Source organism: Strix uralensis, chromosome 5 (assembly GCF_047716275.1).
Source record: "Strix uralensis isolate ZFMK-TIS-50842 chromosome 5, bStrUra1, whole genome shotgun sequence".
Classification (NCBI taxonomy): Eukaryota; Metazoa; Chordata; class Aves; order Strigiformes; family Strigidae; genus Strix; species Strix uralensis.
In genome coordinates, this window is record NC_133976.1 from 88,320,297 (window position 1) to 88,342,569 (window position 22,273).

General features: G+C 47.0%; 1 protein-coding gene across 4 annotated transcripts in view; it reads right to left on the reverse strand.

The window, feature by feature from the left end:
• Positions 1-22,273, reverse strand: part of PRR5 (proline rich 5) — a 93,448-nt gene that overhangs the window by 1,959 nt on the left and 69,216 nt on the right. For all 4 annotated transcript variants that reach the window (XM_074872144.1, XM_074872143.1, XM_074872145.1 and 1 more), the window contains one exon: positions 2,030-2,168. In XM_074872144.1, the coding sequence (XP_074728245.1) occupies positions 2,030-2,168 (139 nt within the window). The remainder of the gene's footprint in view (positions 1-2,029; positions 2,169-22,273) is intronic.

The window sequence follows — 22,273 nt, forward strand, 5'->3', positions numbered from 1 at the left end:
CTCAGACTCACGTGTGCTAAAAAATAAAAGTGGTGTGAACAACAGGTCTCACTTTTGAAGCTTTCTTCCTGCCACTCTCACTTTGCCATCCCCATGACAGGGGCACGGCTGGAGAAGGGAATCAGGTTACACTCTGGAGGTCAACCACAGCCACTCCATACAAATTCTCTGCTTTCAACCAGGGTGTTGGTATAGGTTCCCCTGCAAACCACACAATTCCCTTTACAAATGCCAGTCTCTTCTAAAATTATAATTATGTGCTTACCTGGACCTAAATTCCAATCACATGCTGTACTGCTGTAACAGCCATTTTCTGTACTTAAGATTGTATTTTGCAGCTGTGGCTGCCTCAGCTGTGAAATCAGCTGAGCCAAGTTCACTTTTGGACTTTTTCTTTGGTAGGAGTTTGACCTGGCAAACAGAAAAGGTTCCCTGGGGCTGCCCTGCCACAGGAACTCTGGCTTTTTGGTCACACCAAGGCTTGGTGGGAAGGGAAGGCTGGGTGTACTGGTCGGACTGGGAAGAAAGGAGGTCAATGGCCTCACCAGTCCCAAGGACAGCGTGTCACAGCTTTAAATCGCGCTACCAAAATAGCTGGACAGATCCAGATGCGTTAGTTTAAAAGCAACAGAGACTTACGTACTCAGGTCCCTTGGATCCAGGTTCACTACACTAAGACCTATTCAGGGGTGCTGCTAGTGATCTACACCCCAGACCACAGCAAGGGGAAGTGCCCAGGCCCCAAAACCTTCCTATCTTCTGCAGTCGTGTAATACATTTATTTTCTAACAATCCATTTCACCGGAGATTTATTCTCTTTGGGTGTATTTTTTTCTGTCCTGAGATACAAAAACTTGTATTCAGAAGACATCAATTTGGAGGTCCACTTAAATGCTTGTGGCCTTTTAATGGCAAGCAATGAATACAAAGGAGTAATCCTGAGCCATTTTCCATAAATAACCAGCCTCTATTTATTCACATAAAACCGATTTGCTTCTTGAACGCCTACTGCAGTACAACCATTCTTCCACTCAGCTTCAAGGGAAAATCATCTACCTTATTGGCCATTTCTGACGAGCAAACAGATTAAACTGACTGCATAGAAAACACACAATTGAACTTATTTTCCCCCATTTTCTCTGTTCAAGCAGACCGTCACAGTATTTACATTAAAATACTCAGGTACCACCACATTTCCTTTTTGATTTACACTGGTAGCATCCCCCTCGCATTTTCAACAGATTGAATTACTACCTGGGATATTCGAAAGACCTTCACCTTGGCCAAATCTTGCCTTCACAGAAGTCACTGAACACTTCAGAGCTCAAAGAATCTTAGATAATAAGCTGGAAGGGACTTAAGAAGGTCCCTCACTGCCACCAGGCAGGACCATGTTTACCCACCCTGCTCCTTAGGGATGCCTGTGTACGTGCCAGGTATACAGTGCCTCTACCAGTGAAGGTTCAACAGCCTTCAGAGGCGGTTTATGTGGCATGAAGAGATTTTTCCTTCCGTGCAATCTGAATTTCCCCTTCTATGTGTGGTCCACTCTATTTTTCTTATCTCCAGTGGGATGGAGAAGAGCTTCTTACCTTCCACTCTGCAGGAAGCTTTTACATATTTGAAGGCTTATCGGTCAGTCTTCTCTAAGACAAATTCCTACTCTCTTCCCTGCTTTAAACATCCTTGTATGATCTTTGTCCACTAATTAACAGCCACTACTCAGCACTCTAGAAATGGCTTCTTGCTTCTTCCTCTTGCTGTCCATAGAGCATCCTGTGCTAAAGCTCCCTCATTAAAAGGTCGAATGGAAATGCTAAACACACTCTAGATTCACAGATTTATTACTGAGCACGGTTACGACGAGCAAGTTTCACTGTGACTTTGCACACTGCAAAGAGCTATGGCCTGAGAAAAGGAGCCTGACCACACTGCGTTAGTACTGGCAGCCTCCTCTCGTGTGAGCCCTGGCCCTGCGCAGACCAAGGTTTTGGTGAAGTTACTCTTATTCTTATTCTGTTATTCTTACCCAAGATGCAGGAAGAGTGCGTGAAGGGTCCGTCACTGGAATACAGACCGTATGTGCCCAAGTAAGGAGAAACCACTTTCTGGATCAGGGATTCCAGTTTCAAATAATCTTCAGTCACACCTTTTGACTCATGAACCCCCTGAAAGAGAAAAAACACCCAAGGTGAGCACTGTCCCCTCCAAGCACAAGCTCTCCTTGCTCACCGGGGCAAGCAGAGAGCAGTGAGTGTTTTCGGTAAGTTATACAGCGAAGGCGCACCGCGATGCGACACTGGTTTGTTCCTACAGCCGATTCCTCTCCCTGTAAGGCCAGAAAACGGGAGTCGAACCAGAGAGACTCGCCAGGGAGGATGGAGGGTGAGGTCTGTGAAAATGAATTACAAACAACCCTGGACTTTTTTTTACTGCAACCTTCTGACTTCCTGAGCGAGCTACCGCCGAGTGCTGCACCAGCGGCTGATACCACAGGGTGTCACTGCCATCTAGCAATACCAACAGGGTTAAGAAAAAGCTGGAACTGAGACTTAGAAATATTTCTTCCAGGATGTTTTCAACAAGAAATATGTACAGTGAAGAGGTTTGTATCCCTTTCCTCATCCTCTCCTGGGCACCTGCCGCTACCTAGGCAGAAGTCACATTATAACTAGCATGGTAAAATTCACCCATAGGCAAAATCTTTTGCCCTTAGCTGTTAGCTCTGCTCTTCTACCCACAAATGGGCTTATAAGGCTGCAGAGGTGACAGGAAAACCCCGTGGTACTGTAGTCCCCCTTCCATTTACCGCTGCAGCATGTGTGCTCCTGCCTTGTCTGAGCAGAGCCCCGTATACTCCTGTGTAGGATTCCTCTTGCAATGCAAAGTACATTCATATTTTAGTGTGTGCCTATGCGGACATATGTTTGACCTATCTTGTGGCAGAACTAAGATCCTAGATGTCATACTCAGCAAGAAGGCTGATCGAATTCAGCAGAACTCCAGATCTCATAATACGTCCCTGAATTATTGTAAAAAAGAAACCTGTTGGACGAAAGCCTCCAGAGAGCGATATGCAGATCAAATGAGTAAAACTACAACACTTCCTTCAGCCTGTGAAAGGATCCCGATGTTCAGGAGGTATTGGCTGCTCAGTGTGATTCACCAACCAGTGTCTATGGGTGGCTATCAGCCTGCAAAGTGTTTGTGAATGGCTTACTTCACCTCTTGGCTGCTGTGCTGACTGAATGCCGCCAGGCCTTACTTGATCAAAGTTTATGAATGGAAAATAACAGAGAACGGACAGAATTTGGATTCCAATTCTGCAGGTTTTAAATAATGAATAAAAATCTTCGGGGATGTGCTATGTCCTGTAAAACCTTGGGAGAATCACAAATCCAAGTAAGAACCCAAGGGCATATGCAGTGAATCTGAAAGCTTGCAAACACCAGAGTAATAGCTGAATGAGCCCAGAGCTGTTCAACTCATTTAAACCAGGCAAAAATCACATAGCAATAATTCAGAAGACTTAGTGAAGGTGCATCTATTATTTCCAAGTCATCGTTGGCCTCTATCAGAGAAAACATTTCAAATAACAGGAGAAAGAGTCTCAATTTTTGTTGTGTTGCTCCAGGGTTTTCCCTCATGTCTTTCTGGGATTTAGCCAAGATCTTTCCAGCCTTCAGAAGGGCAACACACCTACCACCTTATTACATATTCATGATTGCATCAAGCTTATAACCCACTGGCAAAGGCCAGCACGTTAGGCCACCCGCTCCGGGCTCCCACACCAACCACCTCCGCAACTGGTCTCTGAAACGGGATATCACAGAATCCCAGAGTCATCAAGGTTGGAAAAGACCTTGAAGATCATCCAGTCCAACCATTAACCTAACATTGACAGTTCTCAACTACACCAGATCCTTAAGTGCTATGTCAACCCTAAATATATATAATATATAATATTATATATAATATTATATAATATATAATGCTAGTGACAAAAGCCAGGGATATTTAGCATTGCCCATGCCCAGACTTTGTAGTAAGGCTTTATTTACTCTTCTGCCGTTTAAGTGGTTTTGATACTTGTGAAAGAGGGTGGCTAAATATCAACTCTGGAGAACGAAACCCAGTAATTCACTAGTACCACACTGCCCACAAAATAACTCTTATCACTAGCAGAACTGCAATGCTGTACGAGTGATAAAAGTGTCCTTGCCCAGTGGCATCTGAACACTGTCTGATTTCCTATCGGCCTTACATACCTGAACAGTTCTGGTTTTCCTAGACTGGCTCTTAGGAAGTATTTCTTTGCAGAAGGGGTTGTTGGGCGTTGGAATGGGCTGCCCAGGGCAGGGGGGGAGTCCCCATCCCTGGAGGGGTTGAAGAGTCGGGTTGACCCAGCGCTGAGGGATCTGGTGGAGTTGAGAACGGTCAGTGTGAGGTTTATGGTTGGACTGGAGGATCTTCAAGGGCTTTTCCAACTGAGATGATTCTGGGATTCTGTGGTTCTTTTGGTTTCCCTCTTGGTTGTGAATTATCTGTTCAGCTATACACTCCTTCTTCCCTGACAAACACCTCAAAAGCCCAAGCTGTATTCTGCACTGACTGCTGCTCTGGCAGGGATACAAGGAGGCTTCCAGCAGCTCTGTTGGGTTGGGGTAGGCTCCTGGGGTGAGCTGACAGGATGGAGACTTGACCCTCAAACTCTAGCTGCTGTGACACCCCCCCCCCCGTCACAGGGCTGGGGAGCAGCTGTGTTGGGGCACCAACTCACCTCGTCCCCACCACTGCTGCCCTGCAGATGCTGTTCCTGAGAGACAATCTCTTCTCTCAGAATCCCAACTCCCTAACCACTTGCATCAGCTGCTTCTTCAGTCTTGCCCTCAGCCTTCACTCCTGCTCTCCCAAGAGCGGTGCTAATCTCTACCCCCCTTTTCACTTCAACCTCTTTTAATTCCCAACCTTGGAAGTGAAGAGGCCAGAAAATACCACCTTTACAGTGTAAAACCACCCAGTATTAACCCAGCCCGCCATGGGTCGTATTCCTCAGCTCCGCGATCATCCACGGGATGCTTTTCAAAACATACTGAAAAGTCATAAACCATCTGGCATCCGCTGGAGCTGTGGTGACTCCTCTTCTGCTCTGCACCTTGGCACAAACGTGCCGTATCCACCTGTGACATCCTTCCTGTGTTGGCCATTGTTCCAGGTCTTCCTGCAGGCGCCCGATGGGACAGTTCCCTTAAACCATTTTCTCGGTGTGGAGCTTCTGTGAGAGCAGGAGCGTAACAGGCTGCAGACCATGTCCTGAGCTTGTAAAAGAGTGTTTTTCCTGCATTTCTTTCTGCTGTGTTATTTAATGACCAACATCCTCCAGGCCTCTATTTAACCAAATACAAGTACATCCCAATATTCAGTAAGATCTACCTCAGATTTCCAAACCTAAACTTTCCGTATGACCTGAATGACACCATCACTTATTTACGAGTGGCCGAGAGGAGTGTCTGCAGGCTCAGAGCAAGCTGGGGGCACCTCTGCCTGGCCACAGACCCTGCCCGAGGGCAGAGCAGCACCACGCTGCCGTCACTGCGTGCCACTCACGAAGCCAACTGTCCCCTGACCCAGAGCCAGCTGGGTCGACATGACACGGCTGGGAAGTGTCTTGACCCCAAGGTCTGGGCTTAGGCTGTCACAGGTTGGGTCATAGGGTAGAAGGCAGCCCCTGCTCCTCTTCATGAGCTTTTAGGACCAAGGCCCAGGAAGAAGGTAGCTGCAGGCTCATACATCAGCCCACAACAGGTTAGCTGCGACACACCAAAGGCAGTTAACAGAGGCAGGGGTGCCCCACAACCCTATTGAGGAAGTGGGGCTTTCGAATTCTGCAATTCTTCCAATTTCACTTCTTTAGTGAACTCCAGGCGTGGCTGGTGCAGCTGAAGAGCAGCCAGAGGGGGCCTTGCTGTGGCACTATCTGTATGCAAATATATCTCTCTGTTAATACAGATCAACAGACAGACATGTATAGACATCCCTGCAGCTATCTACATGGATATCTATATATACTTAAACATATATGAAGTTCTTTTTAGACCCCTTCCCAAATCTGTAAGTGATTGTGCTTATAAAGGCAAAAATTAGCTTTAGAGTAAAACCAACTTGGGGTTGTTATCCGTGTCACGATAGAAAATTGATGGCAGGACTTAAAAGTCACCAATAGAATAACAGAAAAAAAAAGTATTTTCCTGTTATTTTGGCAGCTCATGGTTCTTCTTGTATTTACTGCTTGATGCCTTACTAGTTTGCTATGTCATTATATAGCAATAAGGCAAAAGTCATATCTAGCAGGCTGGCTGCTTAGCTTGCAGGCAGCTGTATTGTAATTTGGAGGAAAAAAGAAAACTTGGAGCATTATCAGTAAAACAGAGACTCTACCCTTATCTTGAATGCAATATTTGCTCTGCAGACATGCAAAAATTTCCTTTAAAAGATAACTGTGACCTTTCATGAACCCAATTTCATTTTAGCAGGAGAGTTTCATGCTTCCCTGCAAGTGTGAGATGTATCTATTAAATTCCTTTCAAAGGCCTTGCCTGACCTATTTATTTCTCAATTGAGGGCCAAAATAGCTCAATATCAAATAACTGCAAGTATCTTAGTACTTTTGGAACAGTGCAGCTGCTGGATCAAATCCTCATCTTGGTCCCACTGTTTTGAAATGCAACAAGAGTCACCTCATTATCTTTGGAAGGATTATAATGTAATATTATGACAAGAGTCTGCCCTACTCTCAAGGCCTGGATAATGGGGATTTGAGTCCTGAATATGTGAATACCATTGCAAACGGAAAAGGTCTGTGCTCAGCATCAAGAACAGAGACGTGTATTTCTGAATGTAACACAGTATCCAAGTCCCTTACTTCAGTAACCTGTAATTAAATAATTTAGAAAGAGGGAATTCTATATAGTAGTTCAAAAGCATTAAAAGGACCCTATGCACTACATTTTTTGATCTGTAAATCCGTAAGCACTCCCAGAAGGGCCATATACCCTAAAGACTACGCGTTACTGAGGTGGCTACTTTCTGAGGTTACAGCCCTGTGTGCTGGAGCACGGCACCGGCCGCGTGCGTGTCCCCGCTGCTGCACTCGAGAGTGTTGCTGGAACAAACCACTCCTTGTGTTTGGGAACAAAACCCCATGAGTCAAAACCAGAAGTCAGCGAGAATGGACATTTCCATCCCTGTTAATTCCATAAGTTAACCACAAACTCTTACTGAGTTTTTAAAGGGCACGAGGCCTTCTTAGGAAAGCACAGAGGACTGAATAAATTCATCTTTTGGCACTGCTAATAAACAGATATGTTGAGAAGAACAGCTGAGGGGTTTGTAACCCCATGTAAGGCCACAGTTTCCTTTTCCAATATATAGGACTTCTCTAAGCCTTAAAGTGGTCCTAAAGTGGAGGCCACTCCAGGCAGGCATTTAAAGGTTTGAAGAGTCCTCCTCAAACACAACCTTAAAACCTGCCTGAGGCTAAGGTTTACTACTTCAATCTTTCGCATACCGTACAACAAAGATGGATTGCTTTGAAGATTTTTTAATGAACATATGTTTTAACAAAAAATACTATTAAGCCATTATCAACATTGTATGTAAGCACAGGCTACATGGCTTGCAAAGCTGCCAGAAACCTAAAGGCTGTTTTGGCAACATTTGCCACCATTTTTATTAAAAAAAAATAAATGTCCTTGCTGTATTTTACCATGGCAATAAAACAACCACAATCACAACTCTGTATCCTATTTCTATATCCTATTATACTATAAATTTCTATATCCTGTTATGCTAAATTTTAGCACCCTGTGCTTCTCCTCACAGGCAGTGAACAGTGATAGTGGCACGCAGGCGGGCAGACCTGCCACCCATCCCACGCAGTGTAAGATGTGAGCCTGCCCGTAGCCTCTGTCCCTGCGCAGCGAGACTGTTGTCACTGCACACTCCCTGAAGCTCCGGCTCTGTCTTTTCACTCATCACCATAACCAAAATCCTTTCATTTTTGATAAAAAACAACACCTAAAATATAACTGGATAGTATCAGCGCTTCCAAACGAATGCTCTGAAGTGACCATAATCACGGCTGCCAGCCCAGCCCATCGGGGAGGCGTTCAGGCTGCGAGCTGCAAAGGAGCCCAGAAATTAATCATCCACCTCCCACCACTTTTCACCTGGTGTTGGCTTACTTCACTTCCTCAGGCTTTGCTAAAAAACCAGACATGAAGCAATCCCCGAAGAATCACAGCCATAAAAAACTTTTTACGCTGCCGATGGTCTGGTATGTTTCATTAGACATCCTGGCTAAATTAAAAGTTAAATTAAATTAAAAGTTACTGCTTTTAACAGACCTGCAGTAATTTAGTGTTTTGCCGACTACTTATAAAAGGTCACTGTACAGTTTCCAGTTCTGACTAACAGCACCCATCACTAGTAACATCTAGAAATGGTGATATCCCTCAGTTGCTTTTCGCTTCCCTCTAGCACAGAGTATTATAGGACCATTTACCTAATAAATTAGTCATTAAAAGATATCTCCAGTGTCTCTGTGTGCCCTAACAACTGGACGTGGCAGTAGGAACTCCTTTATGTCCACCTGCAACTGCAGATGTGCTGAAGTACACACTCATCATTGATTAAATGATGTAGCAGTAAACTTTAGCTTTACCGCCTCGGCTGATCAGCGTGTTCACATGAGCGAGTACTGGTGCAGAAGACTGCCTTCCAGCTCAACTGTCAAACTGCTGGGCAGCTTGTCAATGAAAAATCAAATACAACAAAAGAAAACATAGATAAAACCTGCCTTCCCCCAGGCCAGAGGGGACGCAAGCCCAGCACCCTGCCAGGAGCGGACACGACACTGGGGGAGGCAGAGCGCATCTTGGTGCTTGATGTGGGAGCAGCTCTGCCACAGGGGACACACCGAGCTGCGAGCTAGATCCTGGGTTACCAAACTTCTGGACTCAGGGAAGAAAGGAGTAAAAACCAGACTTCTGGATTATATAATGAAGTCGTTTCAGCAGTCGTTACTCTTGGTGGCTTGATGGCCCCGAAGAGCAAAGTCCTCTGTCCATGGGACAGGGAGCAGCTGGGTACGGCTCAGCTCATGGCCAAATAACACACCCAGACCCTCAGTCTGCTGGGGTGTCCTCAGCCTGGCTCCGCTGGGGTGTCCTCGATGGCTGGCCTCCACCCTGGACTACCAACAAAAAGCTGTAACCTACCGCCTGCTCAAGCAGTCCTGACCTGCTGCTACCGGGAAGGAAACGCGCTGCCAGAAGCATTTACAGGGTCAGGTCCAGATGCAAAGTGAGGTCCTGGCCTCGTGTACTGACCTGTCTTAACCACACAGGAAAGGAACTAACAAATGTAACTATTTTCTGCTTGAAAGCAGCAAATTTCTCAGAGGAAAGAAAAACGCATTAAGAACCACGTTTCTTTAACTGGCATTGGGTCAGATCAATATGACTGAAAGAAACATGCAGCGGCGATAATCTGACAAAGAGTGGGTAATAACAGTTGCCCGACTACTCCCAGGGAAAACTGAAATTAAAAGTCACAAGACATACCACAAGGCAGACACAGAGCAGTATCTATAGTGAAAACACACATGACTCAGCCAACACCGCTGGTGGAGAACTGATATGGGTGTGCAAACTGCAGCGCACGCCCTGGTGACCACATAAACGGCAAGATCTGCTTCTTATTTTAGTCAAAGAGATAGCAGCAGCCTTCCTTGGAAGAGATTTGGAAACCAGTGCCCTTACTGGCCATGACTACTTGTTGTCCCACTTCGGCGCATGTAACACCTCTGACTGCATCATATCTGGCCTTCTAAAACTTGAGCAACACAGACCAATCTGTAGAGGAGCCAGCAGTGTGCCCAGGTGGCCAAGAAGGCCAATGGCATCCTGGCTTGTATCAGCAATAGCATGGCCAGCAGGGACAGGGAAGGGATATTACCCCTGGACTCGGCACTGGTGAGGCCACACCTCGATGACTGGGTTCAGTTTTGGGCCCCTCACTACAAAAAGGCCATTGAATGACTCGAGCATGTCCAGAGAAGGGCAACGGAGCTGGTGCAGGGTCTGGAGCACAGGTCTGATGGGGAGCGGCTGAGGGAACTGGGGGGGTTTAGTCTGGAGAAGAGGAGGCTGAGGGGAGACCTCATGGCCCTCTACAACTCCCTGAAAGGAGGGTGCAGAGAGGGGGGATGAGTCTCTTGAGCCAAGGAACCAGCGCCAGGACAAGAGGGAATGGCCTCAAGCTGTGCCAGGGCAGGGTCAGACTGGCTCTTAGGAAGTATTTCTTTGCAGAAGGGGTTGTTGGGCGTTGGAATGGGCTGCCCAGGGCAGGGGGGAAGTCCCCATCCCTGGAGGGGTTGAAGAGTCGGGTTGACCCAGCGCTGAGGGATCTGGTGGAGTTGGGAACGGTCAGTGTGAGGTTCATGGTTGGACTGGAGGATCTTCAAGGTCTTTTCCAGCCGAGACGATTCTGTGATTCTGTGGTCTCAGGGCAGGCGTGAAATCACTGTGAGGAGGAACCGGGGACAAATGGGCCACCAGTCTCTGCCATGTGCACCACTGGTGGCACAACATGTGCTCCCAGTTATGCTATGGGTTACATTCTGGATTGAGGTCTGCATCCCTCCATCTTCCCTTGAACAGACACGCGCACATACTTAATATAATCTAAAAGCTAATCATCTTATTTTTCCTGCTCTTGCAATGCTCACACACAAACCTACGGCAGCGAAGTTATGTTGTTGTTGAGAAGAGGTTTCAGGAGTGGTCCGCAGGTGTGTAGAATTTCTGTTTTCTCTACAGCACTGTGGCACTTTCACCGACCAAGCCCACCCTGCCTCGTGCTTTGGAGGAGACCACAGGGGCTCTCGGAGCAGCAACTGCTGCTCAAAGAGTTGAAGCTGTTCTTCTCCGCACTGCTGTTCAGAGCTTCTGCTCCTACTGCACCGCGGAGCGTCATCGTGGGAGCTTCCCGCTCAAACTGACGCCGTCTCCAGCTGATGTGCACAGCACGCTACAGAAAAACTCAAAGATCTTGCTCTGACACACCCTGCAGGAATTCCCTAGGCTCCAACAGAAATCAGGAAGCCCAAGCTGGTGGAGATACTGCGCTCCCCCAGCCCCAGCTGCCCACCTTGTTCCCTGGGAGTCAACCCTGCAGAGCAAATCCCCCAGTATTATACAAACGGAACTACATTTGGGGAGGAGCACCTGGCCTCCATTTACACATGGAGTAAATGCAAACTCATGAGTAAACTCATGGAGGTATCAGATGTGATAATGGATTCTTCTCAGCCTTTGCAATCGTGACACCAAGGGTAACACAGTGTGTAGAATCAGCCATGCAGTGTCAGACCAAAAGTTAACTAAATTCAACATTTTCTTGCTAACAGTGGTAGCAGGAGAAGTGCACGGGCTAAAAAAGGAAATAGGGCACGCTCAGTGCAGGCTTTCTTGTAGAATACATTGGTGCTTCTGGCAAATAGTGATATAAAAACTTGCTGCATAGGACTTTGCAGTAGCCCTAAAGCATAAACAATCTGTGTTAGAAATTATTTAACCAGTAAGATGAAGATGGTCAATAATTGATAGAATAACTAGTTTCCAGAAATAAAGAACCAGCTTAACTACTGAGTCCTCTGAGCAGGGGAGAGAATGGTGACTTTGGCACTTTTCCTAAGTGCTTTTCTTGTGTAGTTGCACCTTTCCTATTTAGGAGGCGAGTGCCACGCTGAACCCTTCTGCTGTCCAACAGAGAAGGATCGGAGGACTGTTGGCAACAATTATTCAGCTTCACTCTGAATGTCATTTGCAGTTAAGTGGAACTATTGCTGACTGACATAAGCTGGCGCTCCAGCCCAAGCCAGCAAGGGTGGAAACGGTGAAAACAGGTAAGACATAAGGAGAGTGATGAATTTTTCTACTTATATTGATGAAATCCTGATGTTCACAGAATCACAGAATGGCTGAGGCTGGAAGGGACCTCTGGGGTCTTCTGGCCCAGTCCCCCTGCTCAAGCAGGGCCACCTACAGCCTGTTGCCCAGGACCATGCCCAGATGGCTTCTGAATGTCTCCAAGGAGGGAGACTCCACCACCCCTCTGGGCAACCTGTGCCAGTGCTCAGTCACCCTCACAGGAAACAGTGTTTCTTTATGTTCAGACGGACCTTTCTGTGTTTCAGTTTGTGCCCATTCCTTCTGGGCCCGTCACTGAGCACCATTAAGAAGAGCTTGGCTTAATCTTCTTCCCATTCCCCCTTCAGGTATTTACAACAATTGATAAGATCCCCCTGAGCCTTCTCTTCTCTGGGCTGAGCAGTCCCAGCTCCCTCAGCCCTTCCTCACGCGAGAGATGCTCCTGCCCCTTTATCATCTTCATGGTCCTTTGCTTGACTCTCCCCAGTATGTCCCTGTCTCTCTTGCACTGAGGAGCCCAGAACTGGGCACAGCACTCCAGGTGTGGCCTCACAAGTGCTGAGTAGAGGGGAAAGATGACCTCGACCTGCTGACAATACTTCATCTAATGCAGCCCACGATGCCATTTGCCTTCTTTGCAGCAAGGGCCCACTGCTGGCTCATGTTCTTCTACTAGCTTCAATGGGGCTCAGAAATTCTGGAGGACTCTCCATGTGAGAGCTTCAAGTCCCATAAAAACGTCGAGTAAACTCTGGGAGCTCACTGAGAGGGACTACAAGATCAATTGATCTCTTCTGAAGAGACATCTGGGTAAAAAGAAATGCCCTGCCTCAAACTAACTGGGAGCAGAAAGGGGTCAAGGACTGGGAGTTTCATCCTCCTGCTCCTGCTTCTAGCCCACTTGTCTGTGTTTGTCAGGACAGAAAATTTCAGGTACTTCCTCCCCGGTTTCCCTGATGATTCATGCCACTTTCATCCCAAGCAAACAACTCAGACATTTTTTAGCCTTTAGGAAACAGACTCAAAACAGGATCAAAACTGCTTCAAGCGGGGACTTAATTTTGCTTTGTCCAAGCCTGTGTTGACTAAGCTGAACCTGATCCACTTAAACTACATGTGCCCTCTTCCCCGTGGGGGTTTCTCTGCAGCAGTCCAAAGGCAGAACGAGAAAATGTGACTGGGCTGGGGAGAAATGGGGGCCACACCTTTGCAGACTGGAACAAGCTGGAAGAAAGCAGTTTCCCCTCTCGGAGGGCTATCTCAGCCTGGTGGAGGGGGCTAAGAATTCATAATGGACTCACTTTCAGTCAACCTCTAAGACTATGTTATGTGTGTTCACAAACAGGTATATCTCACGTGGGGGGAAGTGTGGAAAGTAGGACCGGTATGTTAAGTTCTCAAATTGCTTTAAGTCAAAATAACCCCTGTCAGGTTAATGATTGTATACTGGTTTACAACCACGGGAGGCTGTGCCCTGTGTGTTACAGGTCCATTCTGGGGCACCAGTATCTTTTTTGCACATGTTGGACAGATGCAGCTGCACAATTCATGGTTGTATCATTATGAGCCCTCGGTAGCGTTGCCTCACATTTTTTTTCCTCTCGTCATTTTATCCTAAGCCACTGGTAAAGCCTAGAATATCTGAAGGGTTAAATCATGTCTTGTCTCATCTCTGCCTCCTGCTTTTCTCATAGCAACAGTGTTCAGGGGAGGGAGAGGCAGAGAAGCTTGCCATTGCCATATTGACAGAAGTCAGCACTTCAGATCCCTGTGACTGCCTCAGAAATAAAGATCTTGTCATATTCCCTTTAATCTCCAGCAAGTGCCAAGTTATGTCAATGTCAGCGTGAGAAGCTGCTCTGTCTCTCTCTTTCTTTCATTGGTGGCACTGAGACACAGACAAAAGATAAGGAAGACAAAACACCCAGACACGGTTTGTGTTCAGCTGGTGAGAGTTTTTCAAATGGCTTGGCTGCAAAAAGATAGCAATAGGATTTTTCTTTCCCGAAAGGATCAAACACTAAGAACAAGCTAGTCTTCTCCTGACCCACAGAAATCCAATGTATTATTTTTCTTTAAACTGTTATTAAACATTTTATATGAGACTGCGAAAGACAAAGCAGGAGATGAAGACTGAAGATAAGTAAAAGATATGAAGTGATTAGAAGTAAGGAAGTTACTCTGAGGCTTACAGTGCTTAGGGTCCTGCAGAAGCTGAACAGCCAGTTTGCTAATAAAGATCCAACAAAAATAATGGTATGCATTTCTGCCTTTCGTAGTCTCAGGGCCAGAGGTTGTCTGATTCCCACCTAAGTGACTCCCCTGGGCACAGACAAGAGCTGCAATCATCTCAGTCAAATAAGCTAATGCGACTTTGAAACAACCCACCAAATGAATCTATGCAGAGCTGAGTGTCTTTGAAGAGCTGTTTATGGAATAAATTGGAGCTGGAGTTAGTTTATCTGCATTTACAAATGCTTTAGCACTGCCACATGACACTCAAAGGCAAACACACACGCGCACGGAAGCGTGTGTGCAGCCCCATGTGGAGATCACCCTGTGAGTTACCAAATAATTAGATGTGATCTTTAATGTCCAAGAGAATAAATCTTTTCATTTCTTTTTAGGCTCCCTCCTGAAGTTCTTGCTGATCTATACACATTAAGCTCATCTAACCTTGCTGGGGAATTGATGACTTTTAACTCTGAGCATTGAAGTCTTTTACCTAATCTTGGCTCTGAATGTTTTCTCATTTAACATTTATTACAAGAAAATCCATCTTGCATTTATTTTCAGGTGGGTACTCAAAGAGAAAAAAGGATGGCAGAGCCCTCCCTCAGTGCATCCAGGCTCTTTTGAAAAGACATCCAAGAAACTCTTTTGAAGAGCTGCAAACATTAACTTGACTGCTGTTACCTACTTGTGAGGATTTCTGATACTGCCTTTCAGAGCCACACTCCCCTTTTAAATCATTAATGAACATTCATCCCTCAGCATCCTCCATGCTGCTTCATCCTTTGCAGGTGACTGAGTCTACGCCATGAATTTTCTGCTCTTCTGAAATACACTTGAATAGACTGAACAGACATGTCAGCTGTGCCTTCTGGATTTTAGAAATTTTTGCTATTTCTGGTAGCGACACCATTTTCATCACCAACAACTCATCCCTGTGAGCCAGAAAGCAGCACATCACCTCCAGAGCCCCGATCTCGCCTGGCTTACGAAGGCGCGTGGTTCAGACCCCACCCGCAGCGGTGTTTGCACACAAAACCTGAGTTTACAGCCAGAGAGCACTGAGCAGTGCACTCCCCAAATGCAAACAGCACCCAGTTAGGGATGGGATCGCAGGAGTGGCTCTGAAGGACCAACCTTCCCTCCTTCATCGTCATCACCCACCCGGGACGTGCACACTGGCAACCCCACGCTCCGGCAAAATCCAGCAGCATTCAGCAATTCTTGCAACAGCTACCTGCAGTGGAAACCTGTCTGGTTGAAGCCAACAGATGCCCTGACTCACCTCTTGTCGATACGACCCTACGACTAAAACAAAAGTCGGGTTTTTTTGGTCTTTTTTTTTCCCTCTCCCCTCAACGCTGGCTGGTGCTTTAATTTAATATCACACAGCCACCTCCACAGCCCAGGCCTTCTCCTTGCTTCTGTTTTAAATGTTAACAACGCAGCTCCATATATAACCATATTCTAGAGCTTTTCGAGCAAAACTGCTTCCCAATTCCCCCTCTACTATACACAGGCTTTAGCAGAGCTGCATTAGCTTCAAACTGCCTAAACATCTGTCCTCATGTGATTCAGGCATTTTGAGAAACAATGGAAATACCCCACTGATTCTTCCAAGGTTTTGTTCTTTTCAACTAAGCAAGGAAACCACAAGAAAGGCTCATGAGTGATACAGGAGGAATGAGGGATGTATTTTTTTTTCTTGGAGCTGAACAAGCAACCCGTAACAAGAGGACAAGAAGAATCACATTGCCTCTAGAGGACATCTAGACCTCTAAGGCCAATGGTGTATTATTTGTTGTAACATCACTTGTAGTATGTTTGTCTCCTTGTTTCCTTCTGCTCATCTACTTTCTCTTGCATCAGGCTGCACAATCTTTAGTGCCAACTCATATTTTCATTGTGTTTATACAGTGCCTGGTGCATGAAGGCTCTTGCCTACCCGTGCTAGCAAGAAAGGAGGCCTGGAGATACAACCAGTAACTGAAGCAACTGACAGCTCTGAGCTGCTCAAGGAGAAGAAATTTAATTGGTTTTATGTGAGAGCCACTCCAAGTACAACAGCTGCATTCTGCAAAACACCTTTCTGACAGATTTCAACCAGGCTAAACGACAGCTTCTCCTCTTGCCAGCATCTGCTGGATTGCACCACTGAAGCGCAATCCCCTGCCTAACGACTTCAAACCGGAGGCCTCTGGATCCATTTGGAAGAGCACATGAGTGAGGAGCGGTCCCCTCCCCTCCCTGCACCCCTGGTTTCCCCCACCCCACCTCCCAGCGACACTGTGGCCAGCCGGTTCGCTGGCAGCGAGGCCGTGACGTGCCGGGGATGCTGGCCCTGACTGCCCACACGCCCGACTCGCAGGCACGACCTGTCACATCGTCGTCACCTGGTGCTGCAGAAGTTTTGCTGCAACCACCTGGTAGCTCACTGGGAACAGGAGGAGGCTCCCAACAGATAATGGTTTAAATCAAATAATGTAATCTGAATCCTGCTCTGTCAGGTGACTGTTTACCTTTTAATTGCTTGTAATAATCAGGCAGGGGCAAGTTAATGAATTTCACAGTATGTGTCACGTATTACCATGCCACTTAGTTGTTTCTTCTGCAGCAGAGCTGAGGGTCAGGCTGTGAAATTCCTGATAGAAGACAATTAACCCTGTCCACTCACCATGGGAGAAAGGATGCCTCCGAGAGACTCATTCAATCTCTCCCCTCTCTTTTGCAGACTGCAGCACACAGGCTTGTTATTATTGGAAGAAATGCACCACAAAGCAGTCACCCTCTGCACAGGTCCCTGTGCCACCAGCCTGGCACACGCTGTCCCCATGGGCTGGTGGTTCTGGCACCAGCAACCACCGAGCAGGAGAGGAAAGGCCTGGGGATGGCACTTGGGTAGCACTGCAGAGCAGGAGCTTCCACACCTTTCACAGCTCCTTCCCTTCTCAGTGCTCCTTCTAAGGAGAAGGCAGAAGGTAGAACATTTTATATAATTTGTTTTAATCACCTTGTTGGCTTAGATAGAAACACGTCTTCCCATAATAACAAAATTCTGTAACACAGACAGAAACAAGCAAACACCAAAATCCCAGGAGAAATCACTCCTGATGGAAAGCAAACAGCTGCCAGAGGCGCTTCTAAACAATTCGTTTACTCCTTTCTAATGACTGACAAAGTTGCCCATCACATCGGTGTGAGCGAACCGCTACCAGGGGACACCGCTGCGTGTCCTGGCGCTCTGCAACTGGCTGCCACTGAGTCTCGACCTGGTTTATGGGCAGAGTCGAAGTCAGGAGGGGGAACTGAGATCAGAGAAAAGAGCTGCCTGCAAGGATGAGCTCCCGGCTGTCCTCCATGTGACTAACACGACACCAGCTACTTCTCTGCCTTCCTCCCTTCTGCTCTGTGGGAAAATAAGTTGGGGTCGGGGGAGGACGAGAGTTAGAAGGCAACATTGGGAAGGTAAAAGGTGGCGAAGCAGCCAGCAAGATGATGGGAGAAGCAGCGGTGTGACCAGCAACCACCAGTGTTCAAAATCCAGCGAGCGCTGCGCAGCCCCGTGTCTGCTGCAGGAAAGGCTCAAGAAGCAGGAAAATGGGCACGAAATCTCCCAGCAGGAGGCTTCCCCACTAGCCCTGTGCTAGACCTGTGCTAGCCCCGTGCTAGCCCTGTGCTCAGCCAGAACGCTCCAGGCACTGCAAAGGCAGGGACAGGGTGGTACCTGCACAAGGGACTATCCGAGCCGCTCCACACCCAGCTTAGATCTGACTGGAAACCACGTTGTCTCATCTCTGAAAACCATGGGGAAGCTCGTGTGCGCATGTACCGGGTCTGGCTGAGCCAGAATTGGTTTTCCCCTGTAGCAGCCCTCATGGTGCTGTGTTTTATGCTGGGAGCTGGCAGGGTGTTGATAGCACACTGGTGTTGTGGCTACTGCTGAGTGGTGCTTACACAACACCAAGGCTCTTTCTGACATTTCCCCCCCACAGTGGGACAGGGTGGGCAAGATCTTGGGAGGGGACACAACCAGGACAGCTGACCCCAACTGACCAAAGGGATATTCCAGACCGTATGACGTCTGCTCAGTATAAAGCTGGGAGAAAGGAGGAAGGGGGTGGGGTCACCCTTGGTCCTCCGAGGAAACCACTATGCGTATTGGAGCCCTGCTTCCTGAGAAGGCCCGACATCGCCTGTTAATGGGAAGTAGAGAATAAATCTGTTTTCTTTTTTTTGCTTCCGCGCACGGACCTTTGCTTCGCTTTGCTTATATTAAAACTGCTGTTGTTTTACCCACAAGGGTTGTTTTGTTTTCCTATCTTATTTTCTTTCCCTTCTTTGCCCTATTGAGAAAAAAAAGGGAAAGGGGGGGAAGTGATAGAGCGACTTGGTGGGTACCTGGCATTTAGCCAAGGTCAAACCACCACAGCACAACACTACGGAACAGCCCTGCACAGTCTTTCTGGTGGAAATGATTTTTGCTGTTCTTCTCATGAGCAGGGCCCGGTGAATCGCAGCAGGATAGAACAGGAGGTGCTGCACTGGCACAAACTGTTGGTAAACAAGAAACTGTTGGTACAGAGGGTGTCTCCAACAACTCGAGTGGGTGCCCTGTGGGGGGGAAGTGGAGCGAGCTCTGCGGAGGTGGGACAGTGGGCTGTTTCTCTCCCCCTCCCTCCTGTTGTTGCCCAGAGACAGAACTTGCCAAACTGCGCAGGTACTAGCCAGAGAAAATGAGAACCTTCTGGAACAACCTACTGCACACACCTAAGGAAGACTATAAAGGCAACACCCCACGTGTGTCTGTGTCAACCCACCACCTACGGACCAGGCTGGCTACTCTGCAACAGCACGGGATCCAAGGGTGGTGATTCCCCTTTTCCTATCCCCTCTTCCTCTTTTTCCTCTTTTTGTGCTTTCTCTCTCTTACATATATTCACGAATATAAGTTTTGTAGGAACTGAACTGCAATCAGGTGATCATTGATGGGTTATGAGGAAAACAGTCTCATGGCCAAAGTGCCTATATTTGTTCTCTGGACAGTTATCAGTTGACTGTTGCCAGCTTGCCTCCATTCACTTATTAAAGCGGTCAGTTAATAAAGTCACCAGCACAATTGTTCCTCGGAGTCATTGTGGTGACTCGGCTCCCCCTGCGGCTCTGCTCTTGGGGAATTCCCAAGATTCACCCCCCTTGTAACCCACCGTGAGGGACGAGACACGCACCAGTGACCCCAGCCCCAGCACTGGCTGACCTTGCTACCTGCATGGATACAGCCCAGCCACAGAGAGCAAAGGGTCCTCCCCTCCTGTGCCGGGTGTCGCCGCTGCCATAGCTGGTGGGTATCACCCACGGTGCTGGGAGCACCTGGGATGGCTCCCTGCTCTTTGGTTGGCCATAACAGCCAAGAAGTACTTGCCACCTCCCAGGGACCCCCGGCTCTGGTGCCCTGGGCGATTCAACAGCCGCAATTCCCTTGTGGCTTTGTCTACTTGGGGACACTCAGGAAAATGAAATGATAATTCACTAAAGAACAGAAAGCTGTTTAGATAAAGGGTGCTTAGGCCTCTGATGTAGAATTGAAGTGTCATTAATTTAACTCGCCTCCCTTCCTACCCCTTTAATTCTCAGAATGAGTGTCCATACAGAGTTTTAATGAGGTTTAATTAATCTTCTTTAAAAGGTAGCTTAGATTAACTTTCTTATGTTCCCCCTGTAGACAACCCATGAATTACAGCATTAAAGCACCCTGCCTCAAAGGATTCTTGCACCATGGGAACGTTTCCTGCTCAGAGTTGTTTAACAGTCAAAATTTCTATGCTATCTTTTATGCCAGTTTTAGTGTGCTGGCCCAAAAGGGTCCACAAAAGACATTTGCACAAACTAATGCAATTAGTTAAAACCTTCTCCCTCTTACTTGATAAAAATTCTAGGGTCTGCAGGGACATTCTAATTCAAGTTAGGAATGATTTTACTGATTTAACTCTATTTTGTTATGGATTAAGGATTTGCCTGCCAATGAACTTGTACTGGTTTTAATAGGTCAGTTTCATTAATGGAGGCAAACTCCAGGGGACAGACATATATTTATCACAGAATCATCTTGGTTGGAAAAGCCCTTGAAAATCCTCCAGTCCAACCATGAACCTCACCCTGACCGTTCCCAACTCCACCAGATCCCTCAGCGCTGGCTCAACCCGACTCTTCAACCCCTCCAGGGATGGGGACTCCCCCTCTGCCCTGGGCAGCCCATTCCAACGCCCAACAACCCCTTCTGGACAGAAATACTTCCTAATATTCATATATTTGAGGAAAGACAACCTGGTTTCACCAAGGTTAAACATGTATCTAACTGACTTGAGCTGAAACAACTCACGCTTAGGTTGCACAAGTAAATTATCGCGGGCTAAGGTAGTCTTGGGTGCTGTAGGCAGCAGGGAGACAGTAACTCCATGCATGTCTGTTCTAGCCCCAAGTGTTGAGTTCTTTAAAGGAGGACAAGCAAGTACTCTCACCTCCCCCAGCGGAAGGCAGAAAACGGGCAGTAAGAGCAGAGGACACAAGGGACAGTAACAGCTTAACTCAGGGCACTCTAGACAACTGCTGCAGCGTTTGGCCAGCTCCAGCTGAAGCCGTACCTTTGGGTAACTAACTGGTGTCCTTCACTGAAGTGACATCTTACTTAACGTGAGGTACTCCTAAAATGCACTGTGAGCATCCGCCCAAAGGGACTCTGCACACTGCAAATTGCCTTCTATAACAATGGTGTTTAATTGGTATGGACAAGGTTATGGGCACGTTCCCTTGAACACTGTCTTCCTGTTAAGAGGAGGGACAAGATGCACATTTGAATTACTATGCCACGGTGTTCATGAGACAGGTTCACATATAACAAAGCAAAACAAGAACATTTTATGTTGCTTTCCTGTTTTTCTGAGGGTTACAGAAGTGGCAACGTGTAGTGTTGCCAAATACTTTGAGAGGTAGTTTTGAAGGGTACTCGATTTCCAAATTAAATCTGTTCCTTCCGTATGGCAATGGACTTCCATTGGTCTTAGGTACAAAGAGGGCCCACGAGTGCAGACCTTTCAAGGTCTGTGATGCAGAAACACGGGCTGCATTGAGTTACTATTGAAACTGCCCCGTCAGTCAGGCTTACAGAATGGTTAAGAGCAACCACACTCGTTCCCCCTATCTCTGCCCCTAGAGAAAACATACTTGTGGTGAGCCATGAAATAAGTGCCAGGTGGAAAGAGAGCTAAAACCATTATAGAGGGAAAAGGCATCTGATGTGGTTTCCCTGCTTAACTATAAACCTACAGCTTGTAAATGAAAAACAGATAGCCACCAACTGTCACCGACTCCTGCCCTCACCAGGCTATGGCAGGGGAATTGCTCTTGACTAACACGCAGGCGAGTGAAGGTGGTGCCTTGGTTAGTACAAATAGTGTACGCAGCACTCCTGCCTGGCGCCGTCGGCCCACCGAAGTATCAGCACCGCTCTAACCTACATTTAGGCCTTTCTGGTTCCCCTGCACTGCACTCAGGCTACTGCTGCTGTCACTTTTTTGAACTCTCTGGTCAGTTCCCAGGTTCCTGTCTCATACTCATTAACACGGCACATCCCAACCTGCTTGAGGCAACACCCCAACAAGTAGATGAAATAGTTCTCTCCTTGAGGCAACACCCCAACATGTAGATGAAATTGTTCTAACATTTTTGCCACTTCCATGTGGAAATGATTCCCAGCACCAGAAACCTAGCTCAATAATAAAAACCATATGAAGACATTCAAATTCAAACATGACAACTACTCCTCACTAGCAAAAAGGTCAAGATTTTCTTTCAAAAAGATCTTCTTCCTACAACAAATGAATGTTGTGCCTTGTTAAAACTCATGGCAATACAAATTCATCCCAGGATAACACAAACCCCTGCCAGTTTAATTACTGCAAACTGCACTTGCTGATAGAGACAGTAAGGCAGGATATTGCTTAGAAGTGTTTTTTCTACAAAATATTCTAAGGTGTAAATCTTGAGGGCCAGAT